A 25,465-nucleotide genomic window follows, 5' to 3' on the forward strand; every position below is an offset into this window, starting at 1 on the left:
GGTTGAGCATTTACTTACTGAACAATAGCTGTCATTTCTGGACCCACACATAATATTACACTTTATCATAATATCTGAGTGTGTTTTCTCTGTATTCTGGAGGTATATACACACCTGTTCTGAGAGGATACAACCTTCGGTACCAGCCCAAAAACGCATTACAAAGCAGGGGGAAATTAAGATTTTAAAGCAGTCAGAACAGGTTCAATCTTAATCTATGGAAAGTGATAAAAAAAACTTGTATGTGAGGTAATCCCCCCCCCACCCCCTCTCTCTCCTTCTGACTTTTTTGGGGAGTGGTATGGGGGACAGATGTGAGAGAGCACTGGCCAATGGTGAGCAAAGGGGGGATGGATTGGACTGCTCTCTGGGTGTCTCTTCTTTTAAAACTCCTGTGCTCTGTCTAACTCACAATTCTCATATGACTGGGTATAGGGACAGGAGCAGGCTTCCAACCAGCATCATCCACACCTGAGAACACTCAAAGACTCTGTAGCCATCCCATTTTGAAAATAAACACATTTTCCTCTTGACTTGACACTATAATACAGAGAGAAAGAAGTCATCCAAGTTTGTGATTGTGAGAGGGACACCATGTGGGACTTTACAGAGATGACACTACTCCTGTCTTTCCTGGTGGCAGTGGCTGTGGCTCAAGGTACGTCAAGTTAATGTCCTCACAATGGCATGTTTATTTGAATTAATGATCGATTGCTATAAATTAGCCTACATAAAGTTTTCAAATATATATACTTTTTTAAAGTGTGAACTGTGTTTTAAGATGTTGGTTAATCTATCACACAAAAAGTAACTTACATTAATTTGTGCACCTATCAGCAGAATATTTTCCACTAATTTTTCATAATATATGACACTGTGTTTGTATCAATGCCTTTGTTTGAGATGCCATTTAACTGTCACTGTGGTAAGCAACATCATTACTCAAATGAGAGAAGTCCATAAGAGCCAATTCAACCCTGCACCCTGAACAGCTTCATCATTCTGACACACTGTCAATGATCCACCGTCTCTAGTAGAGCACTCTTGGTTTCTATAGTAAATGAGGAAAATAGCGACAGCTCTCACGCTTCGATTTAAACGTTTGAAAATGTTGTTAGAATGGTGTTTATAGTAATTCAATACGTGCACAGATGTCTGTCCCTCTGAACTTTAGAAGGTGAGAAAATAGCCTGTCCCAGTGGATGTCAGTGTTGTACCAACAGTGGTCCTTTAAAGGCTTGAACATACCAATGCAGATTTTCCACTGTAACACCGGTGTTACATTAGTGAATACGCCCTTATGTGAAACTAGGGACATTTTGTTTCCATAACTAGGGTTGACAGTGAGGACTTGTGAAGAGCAGAATCAACAACCTCTGCATCATCAAAACAGTAGCTTTATGAGAAGGTGTTAAAGTTCACAGTAAATATGGTATTGGCACTGACTCTGGCACTGACTCTGGCACTGACTCTGGCACTGTATATAGCTTACTTACATTCTCGTGTTCTTATTTTATTTCTTGTGTGTTTTTGTTCTACTTGTCTTTTTGATTAAAAAAAAAACAATTCTAGTACTACTGCATTGTGAAAGCCAGCAAGAAAGGCATTTCACTGTATGTGACAATAAAAAAAAAAGTGAAACTTGAAACAGTGAGCTATTGTTATGTAAATGCAAGATGAAAGGTACCAGTGGCCTGGCTTTGGCCCCAATTGAGAGCAGGTCCACAGGAGCCATGTCCCAGTGAAACACGGGTGCCGGCCCGTGTAGATGGAAACAGAAGTCTGAGCCTTTTTGGGTTAAACACTGGAGTAAACCCTATATGGAAATGCTCCACAATAGGTTTTGCCGGCTGAGAGTACTCAGCACCTCTGAACAGAGCGACGGACGGAATTCTGCAAACTGATTTTACATGTAGACATCCCCTGGCGGGGTGGTCGACAAAAAAACACCGCGTGCCGAACGATCGACGGAAGAACAGCAGATCAACATTCAGTGTGCTGTGTGTGGTCTTTTAGGTGTTAGTGGTTTGATCCTACTGTCGCACCATAGGGATGCTGTCTGTCCCTGCAGGGTTATCCCACCTCTGGAGGTGTTAATCATGTGGTGTTAAGTCATCAGAACGCTCATTTCATTAACACGCTGTCGTGTTAATGAGAAGCAGATGGATGTTTGGGGCTTGCTCTGGTCTAGTGGCAACACGTGTTTCTCTGACGTTGATTGTACAACGTCCTTGTGGCTGTAGACTAGTTACAGTATACAGTAAGGCCTAGATTCAATCCGGACCGAGGACAATTGACATTGAAAGGTCCTTGCCGATTGAGCATACATATGCAGCGTTTACCGTGAATGCAGTCTCTGTCGGTCGGATTGAAGCTAGCCTTGAAGCTGTTATAATGGATGGATAGACCTGGGATTATTTTAGAATTCAGGGCGTGTACAGTCTTGTTTGTGCAGAAAAAGTATCACACTAACTAGGTGTTTGATAGAATGGACAGTGGCGAATTCACTCGCCAACACATTGTGGCAGCTGTGGTATTTTGTCCCCATCTCACCTCAATACATTAATCAGTAGCTGCAGACTCTTCGCGGGACTCAGTCTGCACTCCCCAAGAAAACATTTACTTTTATTTCCCCTCCTGATGCCTCTATCTCACCTTCCCTCCATCATTCTCTTCATCATGCTCAGCATTCAGAGATTTATGACCTGTTTCTCTATTCGGGGAGACAGCTGCTCTGCTCCTGGATGCTGGGCGCTACTGAGGTGCCCAGACGGAACACTGTGATTGACATTACTCAGTCAGCCAGGCTAAACCTAGTCCTAGGTCTTAGTGGAGTGTTTTATATAGCCACATGCCAAGAAGGCTGCCTGTTAATGAACTGTAATGTTCTGTGGCCGTGCCAGTCTCAAGATAGAGGTGGGCCAACTGGGACCATGAAGACGTTGTCTCAGAACTCCAAAATCAATGTTGCCCTGTGCTAATCGGCCTCATTCAGAGAGACTAGCTAATTCTCCAGATGCTTCCACAGACTGACTGGAGTGCAGTGAGCCAGCTAAACCAGTTACCAGGGAGTCTAGCCCATAGACTTTAATGAGAAAGGGAGGGAGAAGAAAGAGATCAAAGTAAGTCCCTTGTATTCCCATCAATCGTCACATCAAGGCCCTTCAAATGAAATGACTCCGGTTTCCCTCCTACCGTTTGATCATGCTGATGTCTGCGTTGAAGGAGCTATGTACACTAGCATTACTTCTGAGACATAGGAATAGGTTAAGGCTCAAGAAGCAGTTATTTCTCAAGCTCCTGTATAGTCATTGTAGAAGCATAGACAAGCACTTGCAGACATACTGTATTACTGGGAAAATACCACTGAGGCCATTAGTTGTTTTTTTATAGCTTGAATTAGTACATTTAGTACGGTAGAATAAGTTGACGTGAAGAACACAAAGCCTCTGTTATCCTTTTTTAAATTCCCCCAAATGTTGTGGTTGATTTGCATCATTAGTTAATGTCTGAGGGAAAACTGTGTTCAGGATAATGGACCACAGATGCTGCTGACCAATAATCAATCAGTAGCTCCCCAACCAGCCCTGCAGCCAAGAGGGAGGGAGGGAGTGGAGTGAGCGAGGGAGGGAGGGAGTAGAGTGGAGTGGAGTGGAGTGACGGAGAGAAGGGAGGGAGGGGAGGGGGGGGGGGAGGGAGGGAGGGAGGGGGGGGAGGGAGGGAGGGAGTGGAGTGAGTAGAGTGGAGTGAGGGAGTGAGGGAGGGATGGAGGGATGGAGGGAGGGAGTGGAGTGAGTAGAGTGGAGTGAGGGAGTGGAGTGAGAGAGGGAGCGAAAGCGAACAGACCGTCTGATTCTTCCACTACAGTACATCTCAGCCAGAGTATGGACCAAAGAAACAAAACAGCTTCCACATGTTTGCAAGGCCATGGCATAAACACTCACTCACAGACACACACACATCAAAAACCCTTACTTTCTGTTCTGGGCAATCATTTATGTCCATTAATCCATACAGGACGGCAGAATTAACTTTTCAGCCCAATAGTTTGCCACAAACCCTTTTTTCTAAATAAAATGCTTCTGATTTTGAACAAATACCTCCTTATTACCTAAATCCAAATAAGGCCAGGCTCTGTAACAGATGTTTCCAGGGCTCTAATGCTTCACTGCACACGCCTGTTATTACACTTAACTGTGGGGCTGAGGCATGGCAAAGCTGCATCAACACTGTGTGGAGAGACGCTCAGCGTTCAGCCCAACGCTCATCCGCCACTCCATCCAAGCCATTTCATAACACAGAAAGGTGTTTTTACATTTTCTTCTTGTAAAGGCTCTGGAATATTTTAAACAACCTCCAGACCTGCTGAAAGGTCTGTGTCTCTGCCAACACACATCTGTCTGGGCTGCCTGTCTAATCTGACTGAAGTCTTTCTCTGGGTATCAAACTTCACAAACATATACTTTTATTTTCTTGCAAATTTTTATTAGCATGAGGCAATGGCCAAGTGTGCATGCTGCTCTGTCGAGGACAACACCAGGCCGAGCTGCTGAGAAGGCAACAGGAGAATGCCCTTTAGAAGAACCTGCAGTATTAATAGATGATTTTGTCCTCGTGTCCCCTTTATCTAAAGCTCAGCACCACATTAAAAGCAGCTTTATGACATGAATGGGAGAATGCTGAACACACCTCAAATAGAAGTGCTACCAGAATAAGGAGCAGAGGCCAGTAAGTACAACAACGCCAGGCATACCAGACATTGGCACCAGAATGGCCAAGCCAAGGCAGTTCGGGTGCAGTGGGTTGCTAGCATTACAGAGACAATGCTGGGGCTGGAAAAGAAATTCCAACACCCAGTTGAGAGTCTCCCTCCATGACTAATAGAACATTGCCTGGTATTGAGCGTTATTAAGTTAAGCTAGCCTGTGTGTCTATATTAAGGGGGAGAAAGAGGGTCTGTTAATAGGTACAGAAACATACTTGGCACCGTTGTTAATGTATTGTTTCCATTACATGGGACTATACTTTGACCTTTTCCAATATCTTGTTACTGGGTTGGTGTTTTACGAGGGTCGTGGCAGGGTAGAAGAGAGGCCTCTATTAGGGAAGGTTAACCAGGAGTATAGACCTCAAACAGAGGAGAAAATCCGGTTCAGTTTAATTGTGTTTCCTCACACATGAGTGTGTTTTAACACATTTTAGATGAAGTCAAGCCACTGACATATCATTATCATGAAACAGCGCAGATAAAATCACTGGCTTTTTAAATTCACATATAAAGTGTTAACAAGGCACTCAAAGGAACGTTAACTAGTCAAAGTCAACCACTGGAGCCGAGGCCAGTGCACTTAGACACCTGCCATAGCTGAATACAGAACATAATGTGGCCCTTTGATCAAATATGAATTCCTATATAAAATGCCCTAATGCACCTCATAAAACGACTCTTGTAATCTTTTAACGGTTGAGGTTGCATTATGAAACATCTTGAAGTGTAAGCAATGTGTCCCTGTTGGAGTAGCCACAGCCTGTAATAGTGCAGTTCTCTGTCCAGTAGATTGTTCCATCAAAACCCTGCCCCTACCAACAAAAAACCCAAACAATATCCGTTTCTAATTTCCAAAAGCAGGAAGTAGAATAGGCACAACCCCACACAGTTAACTAATGATGGCATTGGTACTTACATACACTCCCTGTAACAAACTGCTCCATCAAGACACAGCAGTGACTGCAACCCACGCATCTTTAAACTCGAATCAAATCAACGTTCATTTAATGCGACAAGGTCACTTGGACGTGTGTCCAAACCCAACATGTATCCACTCATTAATGTTGGAGTTGTTTTCCTCCACAGTTCATCTAGTAATGACTAGGAAAGCTACAGAGAGAGTAAGAGAAACTGTTAGAGGTAGTTTGCTGCATAGGCATTCACATCTGCACTGCAGAGGTTATGTGGAGAGGCATTTGTTTCTATTTATCCAGTCATTCCATATCAAGGACGGAAAACTGATATCAAATATGAAAACCCCTGTTTATGATCGACAGTATCAAGCTAGATATGAAAAGCCCACCTTGCTTTTACTGCAGCCCATTGCTTTCATGTTACAGATACATGGTTTAACCAGACTGCGAAGACTGACCTGGAACTTAGTGTAAGTAATACAAATTAGAAGACAAGCCATTCCCTGGGGTGACCAGCATACTGTGAGAAAATGCTCTAAAGCCATGAAATTGGAAGAGAATCGTGTTGGCATAACAAAAAAGAGCCACAGTCAGCAATAACAACCAGAGGGACGAGACTGACGCTTGCCCCTGCATTGGGTGACTTAGTGAATGTGTCCAAAAACTCTGCAGTGTCCCTCCTAAAGCGGTAAGCGCTCTCACAGACAGCCAGTCAGGCCGTGAGACAGTCCATGGTGTGAATGGCTTTCTCAGGCCGCAATGGCTTCAGACACTTGGTTGGGAACCGAAAGAAAGGACTCCGCTGTTAGCCCTTTGATGCCTAATGCTGCCGCATATGTGGGGAGTGACTAGAAGTGTGTTTGTGTGTGTAATATCAAAGGGAATGACTGCTGTCTGTAAAATTCAACCAGCATAATGACAAGATCAGATGCAGATATAGAGAAGGCAGATGTACAGATGACAAAAAGGGACAGATGGATCTGCTGTGGTCAACTGGACCCAGTTCTTTGGCTGCTGGTTCTGGAGGTCCGTGCATTCGGAAAGTGTTACGTTACAGCCTTATTCTAAAACTGATCAAATTATTTTCCCCCTCATCAATCTACACACAATACCCCATAATAACAAAGCAAAGACAGGTTCAGAAATTTTAGCACATTTCTTAAAAATAAAAATATCACATTTACATAAGTATTCAGACCCTTTACTCAGTACTTTGTTGAAGCACCTTTGGCAGCGATTTCAGCCTCCAGTCTTCTTGCGGTATGATGCTACAAGCTGGGCACACCTGTATTTGGGGAGTTTCTCTTATTCTTCTCTGCAGATCCCCTCAAGCTCTGTCAGGTTGGATGGGGAGCATCGCTGCACAGCTAATTTTAGGTCTCTCCAGAGATGTTTGATCAGGTTCAAGTCTGGGCTCTGGCTGGGCCACTCTGAAGGACATTCAGAGACTTGTCCCGAAGCCACTCCTGTGTTGTCTTGGCTGTGTGTTTAGGGTCGTTGTCCTATTGGAAGGTGAACCTTCGCCCCAGTTGGAGGTCCTGAGCGCTCTGGAGAAGGTTTTCATCAAGGATCTCTCTGTACTTCGTTCTGTTCATCTTTCCCACAATCTTGACTAGTCTCCTAGTCCCTGCTGCTGAAAAACATCCCCACAGTATGATGCTGCCACCACCATGCTTCACCGTAGAGATGGTGCCAGGTTTCCTTTAAGTCAGAGACTGTATAACATGTTCGTAATGCGCTCATTAGTATTTAGTTAGCATTCTCTATTGGATTATACATGTACTTGTTAGCATTGGTAATCTTCGAAAAACAAAGGCTCAGGGGGGTTTGAAATGAGCGCCCCTTGTGTTCAGTGTCGGTATTACCGAATATCCTGTATGACAATCTGGATACCGCCCAAGCCTAACACACACACACACACACACACACACACACACACACACACACACACACACACACACACACACACACACACACACACACACACACACACACACACACACACACACACACACACACATCACAACTGCTGCTACCAGACTCTTATTATGATTTCTAAATACTGCACAATTTAAACCCTTGCCCCCAGTCCCCATTTCCCCGAAACAAACATGTAAATATTGACTATAAAATGTGCCTTCCTTTATTATACTTGTGCTAAAATCATTATTCTATTCTACTGAGACATTTACTTTATGTTCATATTCTTATCTTTTATTATTTATTATTGTTGTTGCGTTGTCGAGAAGGAACCTGCAAGTAAGCATTATGTTGGATCGTGTATAACATGTGTATCTCGTACATACAACTAATAAAACTTCTAATTTGCTCAAACCCTAGATCCCAATCCGAGCACTCCGTTCCACCACCTCTGTTCTCTTGACCATCCCAACCCTACGTGAGGGCAGCTCCTACTGAGCCCAGTCAAAGCTCTTCTCTGTCCTGGCATCCCAGTAGTGGAACAAGTTTACCCCTAAAGTGAGAACAGCGGAGTCCCTGCCAATCTTTCGAAAACCTCTGAAACTCTACCTCTTTGAAGAGCATGTTAAATAACTCTCACGGAAATGCAAATGTAAATCTGGATGGAGCTTTTCCAGACTGATTGCTGACATTTCCCTAACTTGCAGGGGCGTCAAAATAGAATCCGGCTTGTCTTTGTTTTCTGGAAACCCAGACACCCCAGGGGCAGTGTACCGAGATCGGGTAACCCACCACAAGATTACCCTGTGGCCTTCAACCACGGCCCGCGGAGTGAGACGTAGACATTCCTCTCACATTCACAGACACTCAGATAACCTGATGAGAACACGCCGATCACCCACTATTCACACATGTAGCTCTGCAAACTAGAACCGTCATGCTTCCGCCCCCATAAATCTGGTTCTCCCTGTTGTAAAACGTGATGGATCCATTGAACAGAGCTCCTGAGGTCACTGTTACAGTATGGTCGTGGTGCAGGTAAGGTTGGTGGTCATGATGTAATGGTGTATTCATGGTGTGGTTTTCCCCATCCAGGACCCATCTGGAACAGCTCTCTGTTTAAGAAGTGGAGCCAGACAGAAAGCAGCAGGAAGCTGGCCTACAACACACTGACCGAGCCACAGCAGACCACAGGTGAGTGAGCACAATCATAATGCCACCTGGTTTACCAATAGAACCCGGGAGGGAAGAACTCACACAACACTGTCTTCTGCGCCAGACAGAAGGGTTTTCCCCCTTTGATGTACTGAAACTCATAGACTTTACACACCCATGGTAAGAACAGAACATTGACTGTTAATATGCACAGTTTTATAACATACTAGTAACATTAACATACAACCTATCAGAGTTTGGGGTCAAGTCCAATTTTTTGCCAAGGGTGAGAATCCATGAGGTTTTTCCCCAATTTCTCAACTGAGTTTGAATTGATTTCCAGAAAGGAAATGACCTGCCTGTATTGTGTAATTAATGTTCAGTTCCAACTAGACATTCACATTCCATTATGCTTAGATTCCGTCTTGTTTCTTTGATTGAGCAGTCTGGTGAAACAAGACAATGGTGTTAACTTGTCAGGATCATAGCGGAGCAAAGAAATTGCATGGAAATAAGAGTCTATTTTTTATTCACGAGTTCAGTTTAACTATTCATTACAAAGTAAGTACAGGACATTAAAACTAAGTACCTAATGTCACCACAGGGATTAAAATGCACTGGATTTTGATACATTTGCAAGTGTTTTTAATTGAACAAAGAGACTAGAAGTCACTAGGTCTGTGTTGAGATTGTCTACCTACAACAGCACAGAGAACACATCCTGATAACGTCCCTCAATAGATCACCTCACTTCGCTCCTGATCCCTCCCAAGGGTCTCGTTCCAATGAAGCAATCTATTATTCAGAGAAAGAAAGATCCATGGTATGTTGCTAATGGAATGTAGTGAGGTTGTTTCTTCACATCTTTGGAAATCCTCAGAGCTGAACATGTGGCAGACGAAAGCTAGACAGCGTGCCTCTATCCCTCCCGCCCTCCTCATCTGACTGCCTGAGTTGAGGCCGCAGGGCTTGGAAAGAGTTTGGTCAACGCAGGCCCCCCTGGGTGACTCAACTCAGCAGAAAATGGCAGTAGCAGACTCTTCTCTTAAACGTTGTGACCTCCCTCCTTGTTGTGACCCGTATCTCCCTGTCTTTGTCTCCCTCTGCATGTATGGCAGGTGTGACTGAATGGACGTCCTGGTTCAACATCGACCATCCAGGGGGGAATGGAGACTACGAGCGGTTAGAGGCCATCCGGTTCTACTACAGGGAGAGGGTGTGTGTCCGGCCTGTGGCCATGGAGGCCCGCACCACGGACTGGGTAGCAGCAGCAGAGACTGGGGAGGTGACCCACTCCAGCCTAGAGAAGGGCTTCTGGTGCATCAACAAGGAGCAGCCCTACGGACGCATCTGCTCCAACTACCACGTCCGCTTCCAGTGCCCACCAGGTACCCACAGACCACAATACTCCCTTCACGTGGGTTACAAGGGCCACTGAACACTGTAGTAGATGCATGGCTTATGGACACTAATGATCTGTTCGTCTTTTCCCAAACTGTGAAAGATCTGTGCTTGTACATAGTTAAGTAACAGTTATTTTTGCAAACTTCCGGCCAGCTTACTTGAGTCCATTCTATCTCAAAGTGGAGAACTCACTCACCCTTGTCACTCTGTCTTGTTTCTGTGTGTCCAGTTCAGGCCTACTGGACAGACTGGGCCACCTGGGGAACCTGCTCTGCTACAGCCTGTAATGACGTGGGCATCCAGGTGCGCAAGAGGAAGTGCATGAGCATCCAGCCCCTGCCCCTGCTGCTGGTGCCCCCATGCCAGGGCCATCACACAGAGAGGGCGGAGTGTGCCACCCCACCATGCGAAGGTACCCTCCCAACACAATCTATACATAGACCTACAGCAGGGGTGTCAAACTCATTCCATGGAGGGCAGAGTGTCTGCTGATTTTTGGTTTCTCCTTTCAATGTGTCCAGTTAAGACCTAGACAACCAGGTGAGGAGAGTTCCTAACTACTGTAATCAGTGACCTTCAATCATGTACAAGGGAGGAATGAAAACCCGCAGACACTCGGCCCTTCGTGGAATGAGTTTGACACGTGACAGTACAGTATACCGCGCCAGTCTTTAACATCAAGCCGAATCATTATCATGGACCTTTTCCCTAATTCATCCTCTGCCAAGAGACATTCAGCTGATCAGAGTCATCACTAACATGAAGACAATCAGTATCAGTCAACTGTAGCCAACAGATCTGAGATGTGGCAGTAGGTACATTAGCCGTTCGGTTGTTTAATAAGTACAAAGACTACGCCCACAGTAGAGCCTTTGGCAGCAGTATAGTTTCTCATACATAAAAGCCTCTTCTCTCGAGCTGTCCCATTTCTCCTAACTTCTCCCGAACATGGGCTTCTTTCAATTATCTGTCACTGTCGTAAACACACCTTTTGATGTGTTTAAGGCTCCAAGGGCTTTGATCAGGAGGAGGCTGTCACGGTGCACTTTGCTCCCTAAGGGGAATCAGTAGCAGCACCGTCTCTGCTCTGTCCCATAGAGAGGAGGAAACCACCTGACACGAAACACTTTCATCAGTTGACCAGTAGCCTGGCAAAAGTCCTGTGATAATACTTTTACAATGCCTCTTTCCTTCCTCCTTGCTTTAAAGTGACCGTTCAGTTACAGTTTATCATCTGGATCATTAATGTTTACTTTCTGCTATTTGACCAGCCAAGTGGACTCCTTGGAGTCCATGGGGAGCATGCTCGGTGACCTGTGGCAAGGGTCGCAGGATCAGGAGGAGGACCTGTGTGAGAACCTCTGTGACAGTGCAGTGTGTGGGACGAGCGGTGGAAATCCAGAAATGTGGGAAAAATCCATGCCCCCCACGTAAGTTGTAAATCTAAAGAGACAGAGAATATGTCTGTGAAAACAAAATAACAATTCTAATCTAATATGTAAAAGTATACTGAATGTATTGTGTGTGGGTGTTTATGTGTATGTCTATGTATCTGCAGCCAATTGTAATCGCGAGTGTCCCAAAGGTCGGCCCAGTGAGGACTGCAGTCGCTGTGTGTGTGAGGGCCACGTGCTCCAGGGAGAGGTCCTCAGTATGTCCGGTGTCCCTGTAGCGGGGGCCAGGATAGCGCTGGCCAGTCAGCCCAAGATCATCCACGCCCGCACTGACTCCAAGGGCCTCTTCAGACTCCCAGGGGTCTGCTCCAGCTCCCCCACCCAGCTCTACATTCACAAGGCGAAGTTTGCCCCCATTACCACCTCCACTTCCAGCAACAGTACTGGGTCATCCTGGGTACGGGTGGTCCTAAAGTCTGCAGGTGAGTCACGCTTAATAACATTAACAAACAAAAGCCCAATGATAAAGTATGTTCTCTATGTACTTACTACTGGGTTGAGCCAGTCAGTCTGTCTGTATAATCATCCAACCACTAGAGTCAAACTAGGGGAAGGATGTATAAATCAACAATCTGGACCACTGGAGAACAGTCTGAAGTAGTTCAGACCATTACAACTATTATACTATATATACAGGAGTATATGGACAACCCTTCAAATGAGTGGATTTGGCTATTTCAGCCACACCCATTGCTGACAGGTGTATAAAATTGAGCATACAGCCATGCAATCTTCATAGACAAACATTAGCAGTAGAATGGCTTTACTGAAGAGCTCAGTGACTTTCAATTTAGCACCGTCATAGGTTGCCACCTTTCCAACAAGTCAGTTCGTCAAATTTCTGCCCTGCTAGAGCTGACCAGGTCAACTGTAAGTGCTGTTACTGTGAAGTGGAAACGTCTAGCAGCAACAACGGCTCAGTCGCGAAGTGGTAGGCCACGCAAACTGACAGAACGAGACCGCAGTGTGCTGTAGTGTGTACAAATCGTCTGTCCTCGGTTGCAACACTCACTACCGAGTTCCAAACTGCCTCTAGAGGCAACTTCAGCACAATAATTGTTTGTCGGGAGTTTCATGAAGTGGGTTTTCATGGCCGAGCAGCCGCTCACAAGCCTAAGATCAAGCTCGCCGCCATTGGACTCTGGAGCAGTGGAAACGTTGTCTGGAGTGATGAATCACGCATCTGGCAGTCCGACGGACAAATTTGGGTTTGCCGGATGCCAGGAGAACACTTCCTGCCCTAATGTATAGTGCTAACTGTAACGTTTGGTGGAGGAGGAATAATGGCCTGGGGCTCTTTTTCATGGTTCAGGCTAGGCCCCTTAATTCCAGTGAAGGGAAATATTAACTTTACTCTACAATTACATTTTAGATGATTCTGTGCTTCCAACTTTGTGACAACAGTTCGAGGAAGCCCCTTCCACAAAGTGAGGTCCATACAGAAATAGTTTGTAGAAATTGGTGTGGAAGAACTTGACTGGCCTGCACAGAGCTCTGACCTCAACCCCATCGAACACCTTTGGGATGAATTGGAACACTGACTGCGAGCCAGGCCTCATCGCCCAACATCAGTGCCCGTCCTCACTAATGCTCTTGTGGCTGAATGGAAGTCCCAGCAGCAATGTTCCAACATCTCGTGGAAAGCCTTCTCAGAAGAGTGGAGACTGTTGTAGAAGCAACGGGGGAACCAACTCCATATTAATGACCATGATTTTGGAATGAGATGTTCGACCAGCAGGTGTCATGTAGTGTATATACAGTGAGGCCTGGAATTATTGGATCAATTGATTAAATATCAGCAGAAAATACTGTAAAATTAACATTGCAAATGTATGCCAAACAAAAAACAATGATTGCAAAGTTAAACAAACCATAGTCGGGATGCAAAAAGACCACTTCTAACAATTTCCATTTAACATTTTTACAAAAACAAATTTACTTGAAAAACTGTGCAGATGCAAAGTTTGATAACAGAATGACTGTACCAACAGCAAAAACCATCATTCTGTTACCAAACTCTGCAGTGTTGTTCAAGTAAACTATTTTTAATTTTTTTTAACCTTTATTTAACCAGGCAAGTCAGTTAAGAACATATTCTTATTTTCAATGATGGCCTGGGAACAGTGGGTTAACTGCCTGTTCAGGGGCAGAACGACAGATTTGTACCTTGTCAGCTCGGGGGTTTGAACTCGCAACCTTCCGGTTACTAGTCCAACGCTCTAACCACTAGGCTACGCTGCCGTAATTAAAGTGCAGCAGTAAAAACTAACAATATATACAGGGGGCTCTTAAGAGTCAATGTGCGTGGGCACCGGTTATTTGAGGTAGTATGTACATGTAGGTAGAGTTTAATTAGTGACTATGCAAAGATGACAACAGAGTGGCAGTGATGTAGTCTCGGTAGCCATTTGACTAGATGTCCAGGAGACTTATGGCTTGGGGTAGAAGCTGTTTCGAAGGCTCTTGGACCTAGACTTGGCGCTCTGGTACTGCTTGCCGTGTGGTAGCAGAGAGAACCGTGTATGACTAGGGTGGCTGGAGTCTTTGACAATTTGTAGGGCCTTCCTCTGACACCGCCTGGTATAGAGGTCCTGAATGGCAGGAAGCTTGTCCCCAGTGATGTACTGGGCCGTTCGCACTACCCTCTCTAGTGTCTTGCGGTTGGAGGCCGAGCAGTTGCCATACCAGGCAGTGATGCAACCAGTGCTCTCGATGGTGCAGCTGTTGAACCTTTTAAGGATCTAAGAACCCATACCAAATGTTTTCAGTCTCCTGAGGGGGAATAGGTTCTGTCGTTCCCACTTCAAGAAGGTCATGGTGTTCTTGGATCATGTAAATTTATTGGTGATGTGGACACCAAGGAACTTGAAGCTCTCAATCTGCTCCACTGCAGCCCCGTCGATGAGAATGGGGGCGTGCTCGGTCCTCTTTTTCCTGTAGTCCACAATAATTTCCTTTGTCATGATCACGTTGAGGAACAGGTTGTTATCCTGGTACCACATGGCCACGTCTCTGACCTCTTCCCTATAGGTTGTCTCGTTGTTGTCGGTGATCAAGCCTACCACCGTTGTGTCATCGGCAAATGTAATGATGGTGTTGGAGTCGTGCCTGGCCGTGCAGTCATGAATGAACAGGGAGTACAGGAGGGGGCTGAGCATGCACCCCTGAGGGGCCCCTGTGTTGAGGATCAGCGTGGTGGATGTGGTGTTACCTACACTTACTACCTGGGGGCGGCCCGTCAGGAAGTCCAGGATCTAGTTGCAGAGGGAGGTGTTTAGTCCCAGTGTTCTTAGCTTACTGATGAGCTTTGAGGGCACTATGGTGTTGAACGCTGAGCTGTAGTCAATGAATAGCATTCTCACATAGGTGTTCCTTTTGTCCAGGTGGGAAAGGGCAGTGTGGAGTGCAATAGAGACTGCATCACCTATGGGTCTGTTGGGGCGGTATGCAAATTGGAGTGGGTCTAGGGTTTCTGGGAATTGAAGATGGCTGTCCATAAGTGCAGATGAAGGATATCAAGGATCTGGAAGGAATCTGTATGAAGGAATGGTGTAAGATCCCTCTCAATATGTTCTCCAATCTCATTAAACATTGTGACAACTGCTGACGTAAAAAGGGCTTTATAAAATACATTTGATTGAAAAGGCTGGGTTTTGTTATTCTCGCAATGGGAGAGTGCTGCACTATTTAAAATGAAGATTAAGGATTTTTTTTGTACTTGTTAAACAAAATATTTGTAAAAATCTGTTTTTGAGCATACAATATAGTTCAGTATTTGTATTTATTTTATAAAGTATTTTTTGCTCATCTTTATCAAGGGATCCAATCATTCCGGACCTCGCTGTATGTGGAAACTAAACACAGGTGCCGTTACAGCGGCAGTATTTTAACCATAATCACACCAATCATTTTTCATAAGTACGGAGACCAACAAGAGTTTCAACTGTAGGCCTGATGAAGTTTTATGGAATCATGATGCCTCGGTGGTACCATTCACAACAGTTTCGGAGCCAGGTTTTTAAGGATTTGTTTCCTACTGCTTTGCAGAGAAGCCATATGTTGTAAAGCACCCGGAGGACAAAGTACGCTACGAGGGACAGCGTGTGATGTTGTGCTGCAAGGCAACAGGGTCACCATTGCCTGACAAATACTACTGGTAAGATAATGCATTTACTTTTAAATTCTGGAAAAATCCTCCAAGTTTTATTTTAATCATGGCTAGATGCCATTATTTTAAATGTTAAAATAGCTTATTAGAATGTTCTGTTTACCTTTTTAATGGAATGTTCTCCTTTCCAGGTACCACAATGGGACCCTATTAGATAGGAATGTGTTTAAATACGAAGAGGATCTGCTGTTGAGAGGCCTGAAGCCAGAGCAGACTGGACATTACTACTGTAAAGCCAGCAGCCAAACAGGCAGCAGCAAGTCTTCACAGGCATTCCTCACTGTTATCGGTATGTATAGACCTTATCCATCAAACCCTATACTAACTGTACCTATACTGTACTTGTAGAAATGAACAGTAAGGGAAGGATGCTGGATGAAGTAAACTGAATGAGAAAGGGAAAAAAAAAACTTCAGCAAATTTGACTGTATCTGTTACAACTTTTTTTTTTTAAATACACCCAAGGAAAATAAGATCATTAAATATCAAGGGCCACAGAATCTGGCAGCACGTGGAGCAGTAAGGTTTTATTATGTTTACATTGGTCGAAAGCAGCCTTGTCTAAACAAATCTTCTTTACCGAGAAATCGCGGACACAGTAAAAACCCAAATCCCAGTTCTCCAGAGCTCCCCGTATTGAAGTGAAATCCAAGATTGGCAATAAATCCTGTTCCTTTTTTTTTTTGCCAAGTCAGAGAAGAATGCGTTTCCACATCCTTGCGGGATAGATACACATTGTGCATATTCCCCAGTTGCTTGTTAGCCACGATATAGATTGACAAATGGGGTTTGCGGAGGAGTGTGCTAAAGCAATCAGCCCCGGGCTACAGCCTGAGAGATTTGCCCCTGTGACTAGACCAACAACACCTGGAGCATCAAGGCTCTTAGTGGTGAATGATGAACCTGCTTCACACTACCAGCCCAATGTGGTTCCCTACACTAGGGAACATTAGGCTACACTCCAGTTAATTAATAAAATATTCAATTCAATTCATTCATATTAAAAAGACAGGACTACAGATGTGGGGTCTTTCCTGAAATGCAGGAAATGTCAAACTTTTGAGGTTTAAGAAAAGCTTCTTAAGTTTGTAATTTTCACTTTGAAATGTCAGACTTGATTTTCCATTACTAAAAAAATGTATTAACCCCTACAAAAAATGTCCATTAATTATAATCCACATAATTCAAATATCTTATTGCTGCAGGATTATTTTCCTGCTGTAGCAAACTGTCTCAATTTAAGATCTTACATCTGTACCATTTTCCTATCGTTTCTTTTAGTTATTTTAATTAGTTTTTGAAAGAACGCAAAGGGACCAGGGACGGAAATTACACATTGGGCTAATCAGACTGTTCCATCTGTCTGCAATAATCTTCTTATTTGGAGGATGGGGAGTTTAACAGGAACACTGGAGCGTATACTCAGCCATGATGTCATGCACATGAATCATTTTGCCAACATTTGGGTAAACAAAAATCTTTTCTTTCCAATTTCCATCTGGATGGTTGGTGAACAATTGTTCTCCCGAAGTTCACATCTAATTACCCCATTATGAATGATTTGTTGTGCAACTTGGCTAATCGTGGTCGTCGCTCAGCATGTGGACAGAGAGAGAACGTGTGTTTAAGTGAACACTTTACATTGCGTCTCCTTTACCATGTAGTTACCTTCATTGTACCTTGATAACCACAATGCAATTAACCAGCATTGCATAACCACCAGATACCTATAAGAACAACACTACTCTTTTTGTCCCACTGAGAATAAAGGAAACCTCTAAATGTTGTTCATATTACCATAGTTACAGGTATTGTTATTGCATACTAATTACAGTAATGCTCCCTATGAAAATGAAATTCTAGGTAATTACATGTTAATGTGAAGTATGACAGAGTGGGCCATTTGCATCTGTTTTTTGTATGAAATAAGTGAATGAGTAAATGTACTCCTGTATGCGCATATGCTTGTATGTTTACAGCCATAAAAGACAAGTGTATTCTCATTGCTAACTCTATGTGTTGTGTATTCCACAGCTAAAGGCACACCGGCATGCAACCCCACTCCTGAGAACCACCTCATCAGACTGCCCATGGACTGTGTTCAGCCTGGGACGGACTCTATGTTATACAACGCCGGCCGCTGCCCCCACAACAAGTGTGCAGGCTCCCTGGACTTCGACCTGCGCTGCAGGGATGGAGGTGGCTACTGCTGTGGGGTCCAGAAGATGGAGAGCCGGGTAATAGACTGTGGGAGCTACAGCCTGCCCATCAAAGCGGTAACTGAGTGTGGCTGCCAGAAGTGTGTAGTGCCCAAGGTGCTGGTACGTGGCAGGGTGGTCACAGCAGACAACGATGAACCACTGCGTTTTGGGCACATGTACATTGGCAAGGAGAGAGTAGGCACCACAGGGTACAAAGGAGGCTTCACACTCAATATAACCCCAGACACAGAGAGGCTAGTAGTCAACTTTGTGGATCCCACGCAGAAGTTCATTGACACTCCTAAGGTGTTTATCTTCGACAGGAGAGGGGGGTCTGTTTACCATGACGTGAAGGTGATGAGAAAGCAGGAACCTATTGATATCAATGCTGGAGAGACAAATACCATTGACTTAGGAGAAATTAAAGGGGAGGACCCTATTGGACAGATCGTCATACCTCCAAATTCTTTCCACAGGAATAATGGGGAGGTGTACAAAGGTACAGTGAAAGCCAGTGTCACCTTCATTGACCCCAGGAACATCACCACAGCTGCTGCCGCTCCTGGTGAGCTCAACTTTGTGGACGATGAGGGTGACATGCTTCCACTGAGAACATATGGGATGTTTTCTGTTGACTTCAGAGATGAGGCGAACCAGGAAGTCCTGGGGGCTGGAGCGGTCCAAGTACTCCTAGACACTCAGCACGTCAAAATGCAAGCTCACATTCCAAAAATGAAACTGTGGTCCCTCAACCCAGACACAGGTATCTGGGAGGAGGAGAGTGACTTTCACTACACTCAGACCACATCTGGTGGTAATGGGAGGAGCAAGCGAGAGGAGCGCACTTTCCTCATAGGTAACATGGAAATCAGGGAGCGTCGACTTTTCAACCTGGACGTGCCTGAGAACCGCCGCTGCTACGTCAAAGTGCGGGCGTACATGAATGACAAGTTCCTGAACACTGAGCAGCTGGAAGGTGTGGTCATCAGCCTGATAAACCTGGAGCCCAAGCCTGGCTTCTCCTCTAACCCCAGAGCATGGGGTCGCTTTGACAGTGTGATAACCGGACCCAATGGAGCCTGCCTGCCAGCCTTCTGTGATGCCCAGGTGCCTGATGCTTACACAGCTTATGTCACAGGAGTTATGGGTGGTGAAGAGCTGGAGGCAGCTCCCTCAACCCCAAAGATGAACCCAAACATCATTGGAGTGTCTCAGCCATACTTAGACAAGATAGACTACCAGCGATCAGACCACGATGATCCAACTCTCAAGAAAACAGCCTTCAGAATCAACTTGGCAAAACCCAACCCCAACAATGTGGAAGAGACCAATGGACCAATATACCCCTATCAGAGTTTAATAGACTGTGAAAATGCTGGAGTCGATGCCAACCACTTCCGATTCTTCAGAGTGGAAAAGGACAAATACGAATACAATGTTGTGCCCTTCCAAGAGAACGACTTAACATCGTGGACGGGTGACTACCACTCCTGGTGGCCCAACCCTCAGGAGTTCAGGGCTTGCTACATCAAGGTCAAGATCCAGGGGCAAAAGGAGGTCATGATAAGGTCACAGAACCATGGAGGCACCCACCCTGAGACCGCAGGTCAGCTGTACGGTATAAGAGACATCCGCAGCACTCGTGACATGCATGTGGCTAACACCTCCGCAGCTTGCCTCGAGTTCAAGTGCAGTGGCATGCTCTTCGACCAAGCCGCAGTCGACAGGTCCCTCATATCAGTCCTCCCACAGGGAAACTGTCGGAGAGTGGGCGTCAACAGCCTGCTAAAGGAGTACCTGACCAAGCACCCCCCTACCTCACCGAACAACGAGTCCCATGCCTTCAACATGCTGGGCCCTGTCGACCCCTTGGGGCACAACTATGGCATTTACACGGTCACAGACCAGAACCCTAGGGTGGCAAAAGAGATCGCCATCGGACGCTGCTTTGACGGTACCTCTGACGGGTTCTCCAGGGAGATGAAGTCAGACACTGGAGTTGCTCTGACCTTCAGCTGCCCAGAAAGGACTGTGACCAGGGAGAGTCTCTTCCAACGCCTCCAGACGAACCCCAGCCAGACTCTTTCTCAGATGGCCCGGGACATGCGGGAGGCGCAGGGGCTGCAGGTCCGGGGAAGGTCCTCCCGGGTGGTGACCTACCCCTCTGGTTCCAACAGCCGCAGATCCAGCTCCTCTACCAGGAGAAGATCCACGATGCGTGCACAGGACAGGCAGTAGATCTGCCGTTAAGTGAGTTACAAGTTTTCGTTGAGCCACAGAATGAAAATTGTTAGTGTGTGTAAAGTTTTCCTAACACCTTTCAATCTACTCTTAGGTCTTTGAGTCGGAAATAAAGAAGATGGATTCCTCACAACCAAATATTGAAATGTCAAGTTGGGTCAGCTTGGTGATGTTGGATGTGAACTTTCTCTGAACAGCACGGTACTCTATTGAAACAGTAACCATTCCGGCAAAACCACACGGAGGAGAGAAATTAAGACATGTATTTTCTCTGAAACTTACTTGAAGGGTTTGGCAATAAATATCAATATTAATTGTATTATTTGAGAAGAACTACATTTCTGTAGCTTTCATCAGTCCAGCAAATGACATTAATTTAATTGGCGTTAATAGGCTTTTATGAAGGAAACGACCAAATCAATTTCTGAGAAATCAAGTTTATATTTGGATTTGTAGCGTTCCACATTAACCATTGTGACCGTCTTTTCTGATGTCTATGATCGCATGAGTTATAACCAACTGTAAAAGCCAGTCTAAATGCTAAACACTTCCTAATTGGCCAAAGCTTTCCATTGTACTCACGAGTCCCTCAAAATCAGAGGAACATTAGGTCCTAGTGATCCAGTCTGTTTGTAACAGACAGTGGGCCCCTTTTCTAGAAACCGGGAAGTATTCTCTGCCAAGAAGAGGCCTATTTAAGATGCATTGGGGTGCAAGGAATTATCGTTCTCTGTTCCACAGATGCGCTTTATAGTACCCTTGTTTCTAGGTTAAAAAAAAAAAAGTTTACCATGTCACATTGCCAACTGCAATCCAGACAAACTTTACTGTAACTTAACTACAACATGCATCAGGACCCTAGCCAAGACAAGCATCCCTTAACAGATTTCACCAGTAGACTAAACAGAGCCTGCGGTATGGGACCTGGGAGAAGAGATTGTGAGGAATGACACAATTACCTTCAGCCCTCACTTCCCACAAAGTCCCCAAGTACTCATCCAACACACCTCTGTCTGTTCTTCAACATCCCTTGTACGTTACTGTCAGGAATGTAAAAAATAAAACAAATAAACAACAGACATGAAAACCCTATTTATACATAGCAGAGAATTAGCTAGACTAATTCTGAGACTATATTGTTGTTTGGTGTGGGGGGGATGTCTGTCTTTGTCTCATGAAGTGCAATAGCTATATTCCATTTTGACTTGAGAGCCCTTGCAAATCATCATGTGACAAGCCAATATACTGTACTTGGTACTGCTGGTAAATAGGGTAAATCCTTCAGTATACAGTGCATTCGGAAAGTTTTCAGACCTCTTGACTTTTTCCATATTTTGTCACGTTACAGCCTTATTGTAAAATTGATTAAATGACATTTTTCCTCATCAATCTACACACAATGCCCAATTATGACAGAGCAAAAACTGTTTTTTAGGAATCGCCATAGATTTGCAAATGTATTAAAAATGTTAAAAAACATACCTCATTTACATAAGTATTCAGACCCTTTGCGTTGAGACTCGAAATTGAGCTCAGGTGCATCCTGTTTCCATTGATCATCCTTCAGATGTTTCTACAACTTGATTGGAGTCCACCTGTGGTAAATTGTATTGATTGGACATGATTTGGAAAGGCACACACCTGTCTATTTAAAATCCCACAGTTGACAGTGCACGTCAGAGCAAAAACCAAACCATGAGGTTGAAGGAATTGTCCGTAGAGCACTGAGACAGGACTGTGTCGAGGCACAGATCTGGGGAAGGGCACCAAAAATGTTATGCAGCATTGAAGGTCCCCAAGAACATGGCCTCCATCAATCTTAAATGGTTCCTCTGTGAAGATGGGAGAACCTTCCAGAAGGACAACCATCTCTGCAGCACTCCACCAATCAGGCTTTTATGGTAGGGTGGCCAGATGGAAGCCACTCCTCAGTAAAAGGCACATGACAGCCCGCTTGGAGTTTGCCAAAAAGCACCTAAAGGACTCTCAGACCATGAGAAACAAGATTCTCTGGTCTGATGAAACCAAGATTGAACACTTTGGCCTGAATGCCAAGCATCACATCTGGAGGAAACCTGGCACCATCCCTACAGTGAAGCATGGGGATGTTTTTCAGCGGCAGGGACTTGGAGACTAGTCATGATGGAGGGAAAGATTAACTGAGCAAAGTACAAAGAGATCCTTGATGAAAACCTTCTCCAGTGCGCTCAGGACCTTCCAACAGGACAACGACCCTAAGCACACATCCTAGACAACACAGGAGTGCCTTTGGGACAAGTCTCTGAATGTCCTTGAGTGGCCCAGCCAGAGCCTGGACTTGAACCCTATCGAATATCTCTGGAAAGAACTGACAATAGCTATGCAGCTACGCTCCCCATCCAACCTGACAGAGCTTGAGAGGATCTGCAGAGAAGAATGGGAGAAACTCTCCAAGCTTGTCGTGTCATACCTATGACTCAAGTCTGTTGAAGCACCTTAGGCAGGGATTACAAAGTACTGAGTGAAGAGTCTGAATACATTTACCAACATTTCTAAAAGAAAGTTTTTGCTTTGTCATTATGGGGTACTGTGTGTAGATTGATGAGGGGAAACAAACAATTTAATACATTTTAGAATAAAGTTTTAATGTAACAAAATGTGGAAAAAGTCAAGGGTTCTGAATACTTTTCGAATGCACTGTACTTAAGCAATAAGGCCTGAGGTGGTGTGGTATATGGTCAATATACCAGGGACAGGGCTGTTCTTATGCACGACGCAACACAGAGTGCCTGAATACAGCCCTTAGCCGTGGTATATTGGCAATATACCACAAACCCCTGAGGTCCCTTATTGCTATTATAAACTGGTTACCAAGGTACTGTAATTAGAGCATGAAAAATACAAACCTGTGGTATACAGTCTGATATACCATGGCTTTCAGCCAATCAGCAATCAGGGCTCGAACCCCCCCAGTTTATAATAAAGATATTTATAAGGGAGCTTGTAGAGGATTCCTTTGCATTACAGTGAATAACCATAATTAAAATGTTAGGTAATCGTTTTACATAGTCTGTGTCAAGTATACTTCGGCAATCTGCTCTGATAACTTTTCATATCTTGCATGACTCAAACTTTTAGCATTAATTGTACAATCATATTTTCAGCTACAGAGAACACAGTACCTTTCCAGAGGGAAAAATACATCTCAACTGTACTGTTTTCCAGTAGCAACTAAACAACTTATTACTAGAGTTAAGTTGCAGACACACCTTAGTCTATTACAGGACCAATTCCATGTGTTTCCCAATGGGAAAATACATTCTGGAAAAATGAATCTTTATTTAAACAATCCCTCAGTAGAACCAATATTGAGCATACCATCTTTCTACCCCTCACTGAGTATGAATTTTAGAGGCTCTCCGGTGCTTTGGCAGTACAGTGGCAAGTGGGAAGATGTTCAAGGAGGCCTATTTAATTGGATTCTGTAATTGGAGGAAAGTTCCCCATTGATAATAGGTCCAAACTTGTTTATCTATGTAGTGGGTGGCTGTGGGTCCCTTCAGACCGTTGGAGAGCTCCTAGAGCTGAACTAATCCAAACCCAAATGAGTGTCTGTGGACTACAGAGGCAGCAAACAGGTCTGGCACGTTATTATCAGCGCAGTCCTTAATTAGGAAATAAATGACAAATACTCTTGGGAGCACTTTGAAGAGTTTGACCAAGTCTTTCATAAAAAGCCAAACAAGTTGATTTCCAGACTGCTGTTGGATATGATTTAGGCCCAAGAGGTCAAGTCCATTCAACATTAAAATGACCCTACTATTAAAATTAGCTGAAAAATCAAGGTGTTTTCTTACATTTCAGTCAGCAAAACATAAGCCAAAAATAGGACAATTAAATAGATGTGCCACATTTTCTTTGAGATCAAATAGATTATACAAATCTATTGTAAATTGCCTATGAAGAGCAACATGTGGAAATGATGGTTTATGGTCCTCTAGTCATTATCAATGACTTCTGCCATCATGGGCCTGTTAAACCCTCTTAGCATGGAGAGTCCACCTAAGCAGATTGTTGCAGCCGAGCTGCATCTGTGATGATCACTCCCAACTCCTATTCACCACTGAATGGTGTCAGAGCTATTGGGACAACTGGAGGACATGTAATACCAAAGATATCCAGCGGAGTCATTTGTGAGAGAAGGATGAGATTATCTTGTGATAGTTTTTAATAAGAGGGAGCTGTTGGAGAGAGAAGAAAAAAAAAGTGTTCTTTGACCTTGCTGTCAATCACTTATCTGAAGCAGAAGCAGTCTCATATGGGAGTAGACCATTTAAAGGCAAAGTGCACTGACATGTTGTAGAATGGTAGATGTTTCATAGAGAGGCTATGGGGGGAGGTTGAGATACAGAGCAAGTCTTAACTGCCAATGTTACGTAACACATCAAGTGAGAAAAATAGTAAGGAATATCCAAACAGTCTCTTTGTCTTTCAGAGGATTTCAAAGTAGATATTTAAGAGCTGGATGACTTTGTTTAATGAGTTGAAAATAATGTTGGGAGTTTCCTAACTCATAACAAGGAGAAAGAAAGTGTTCCCATTTCAAATTTAGAAACTTGACAATTTGTTTTTAAATAAATAAGTAATAGCCAAATGACATGATTCCCTATGACTCCAGATACTGTTTCAGGTTCTAACAATTCCAAGACAGGCCCATGCTTCACAATTCACATAGGTGATTAAATAACAATTCACATTTTCTCCCCGGTTTTCACCACTTCTCCATTGCAATTCAGCAGTCTTGTGTTACTACTCGTCCTGTCGAATACTAGACACTATACAGCCCTGCCTTGGCCTCGGGTTGTTTTCCGAGTGTGCTTGTGCCATCAGCATGATGAGTGCATGCATCTGTCCTCTCCTGTACTGTCTGGCTACTCTGAGGGAGACTAACTTATTTTGGAATATCCTCTGGTGAAGCGAGCAATGGATATTTCCACCATTGCCTAGCCTATAAAGAGAGACTTGTATAGTTGCCACTGTGCTCTGGGAGAAGTCTTGGGCCCCCATCAACACATTATATAAACCAATTCCTGAGAATTCTCTGTAAATCATTATCATTATGTATTGCATGGCGTTGCCCATTTGTTTTTCTTTTTCATATGGTTTTTATGTGTAAATTGTGTATTGTATGACATTTACTAAATGTATGAGGAATTGTAAATAAACCTTTGACTTTTCTGGTGATATTATGTCCTGATTTG

The 25,465-nt window shown here is 44.3% G+C and overlaps 1 protein-coding gene across 1 annotated transcript; it reads left to right on the forward strand.

Moving 5' to 3' along the window:
- The first annotated feature begins 416 nt into the window (after positions 1-416).
- cilp2 (cartilage intermediate layer protein 2) lies at positions 417-25,448 on the forward strand. Its single transcript, XM_035779147.2, has 10 exons — positions 417-658; positions 8,698-8,796; positions 9,876-10,145; positions 10,391-10,573; positions 11,433-11,591; positions 11,720-12,037; positions 15,663-15,771; positions 15,915-16,072; positions 17,818-20,234; positions 20,320-25,448. Exons 1-9 carry the CDS (start codon positions 595-597, stop codon positions 20,220-20,222), a joined length of 3,765 nt encoding a protein of 1,254 aa, XP_035635040.1. The 5' UTR covers positions 417-594; the 3' UTR covers positions 20,223-20,234; positions 20,320-25,448.
- The last annotated feature ends 17 nt before the right edge of the window (positions 25,449-25,465 follow it).

The sequence above is a fragment of the Oncorhynchus keta genome, chromosome 1, assembly GCF_023373465.1.
Source record: "Oncorhynchus keta strain PuntledgeMale-10-30-2019 chromosome 1, Oket_V2, whole genome shotgun sequence".
Taxonomy (NCBI): Eukaryota; Metazoa; Chordata; class Actinopteri; order Salmoniformes; family Salmonidae; genus Oncorhynchus; species Oncorhynchus keta.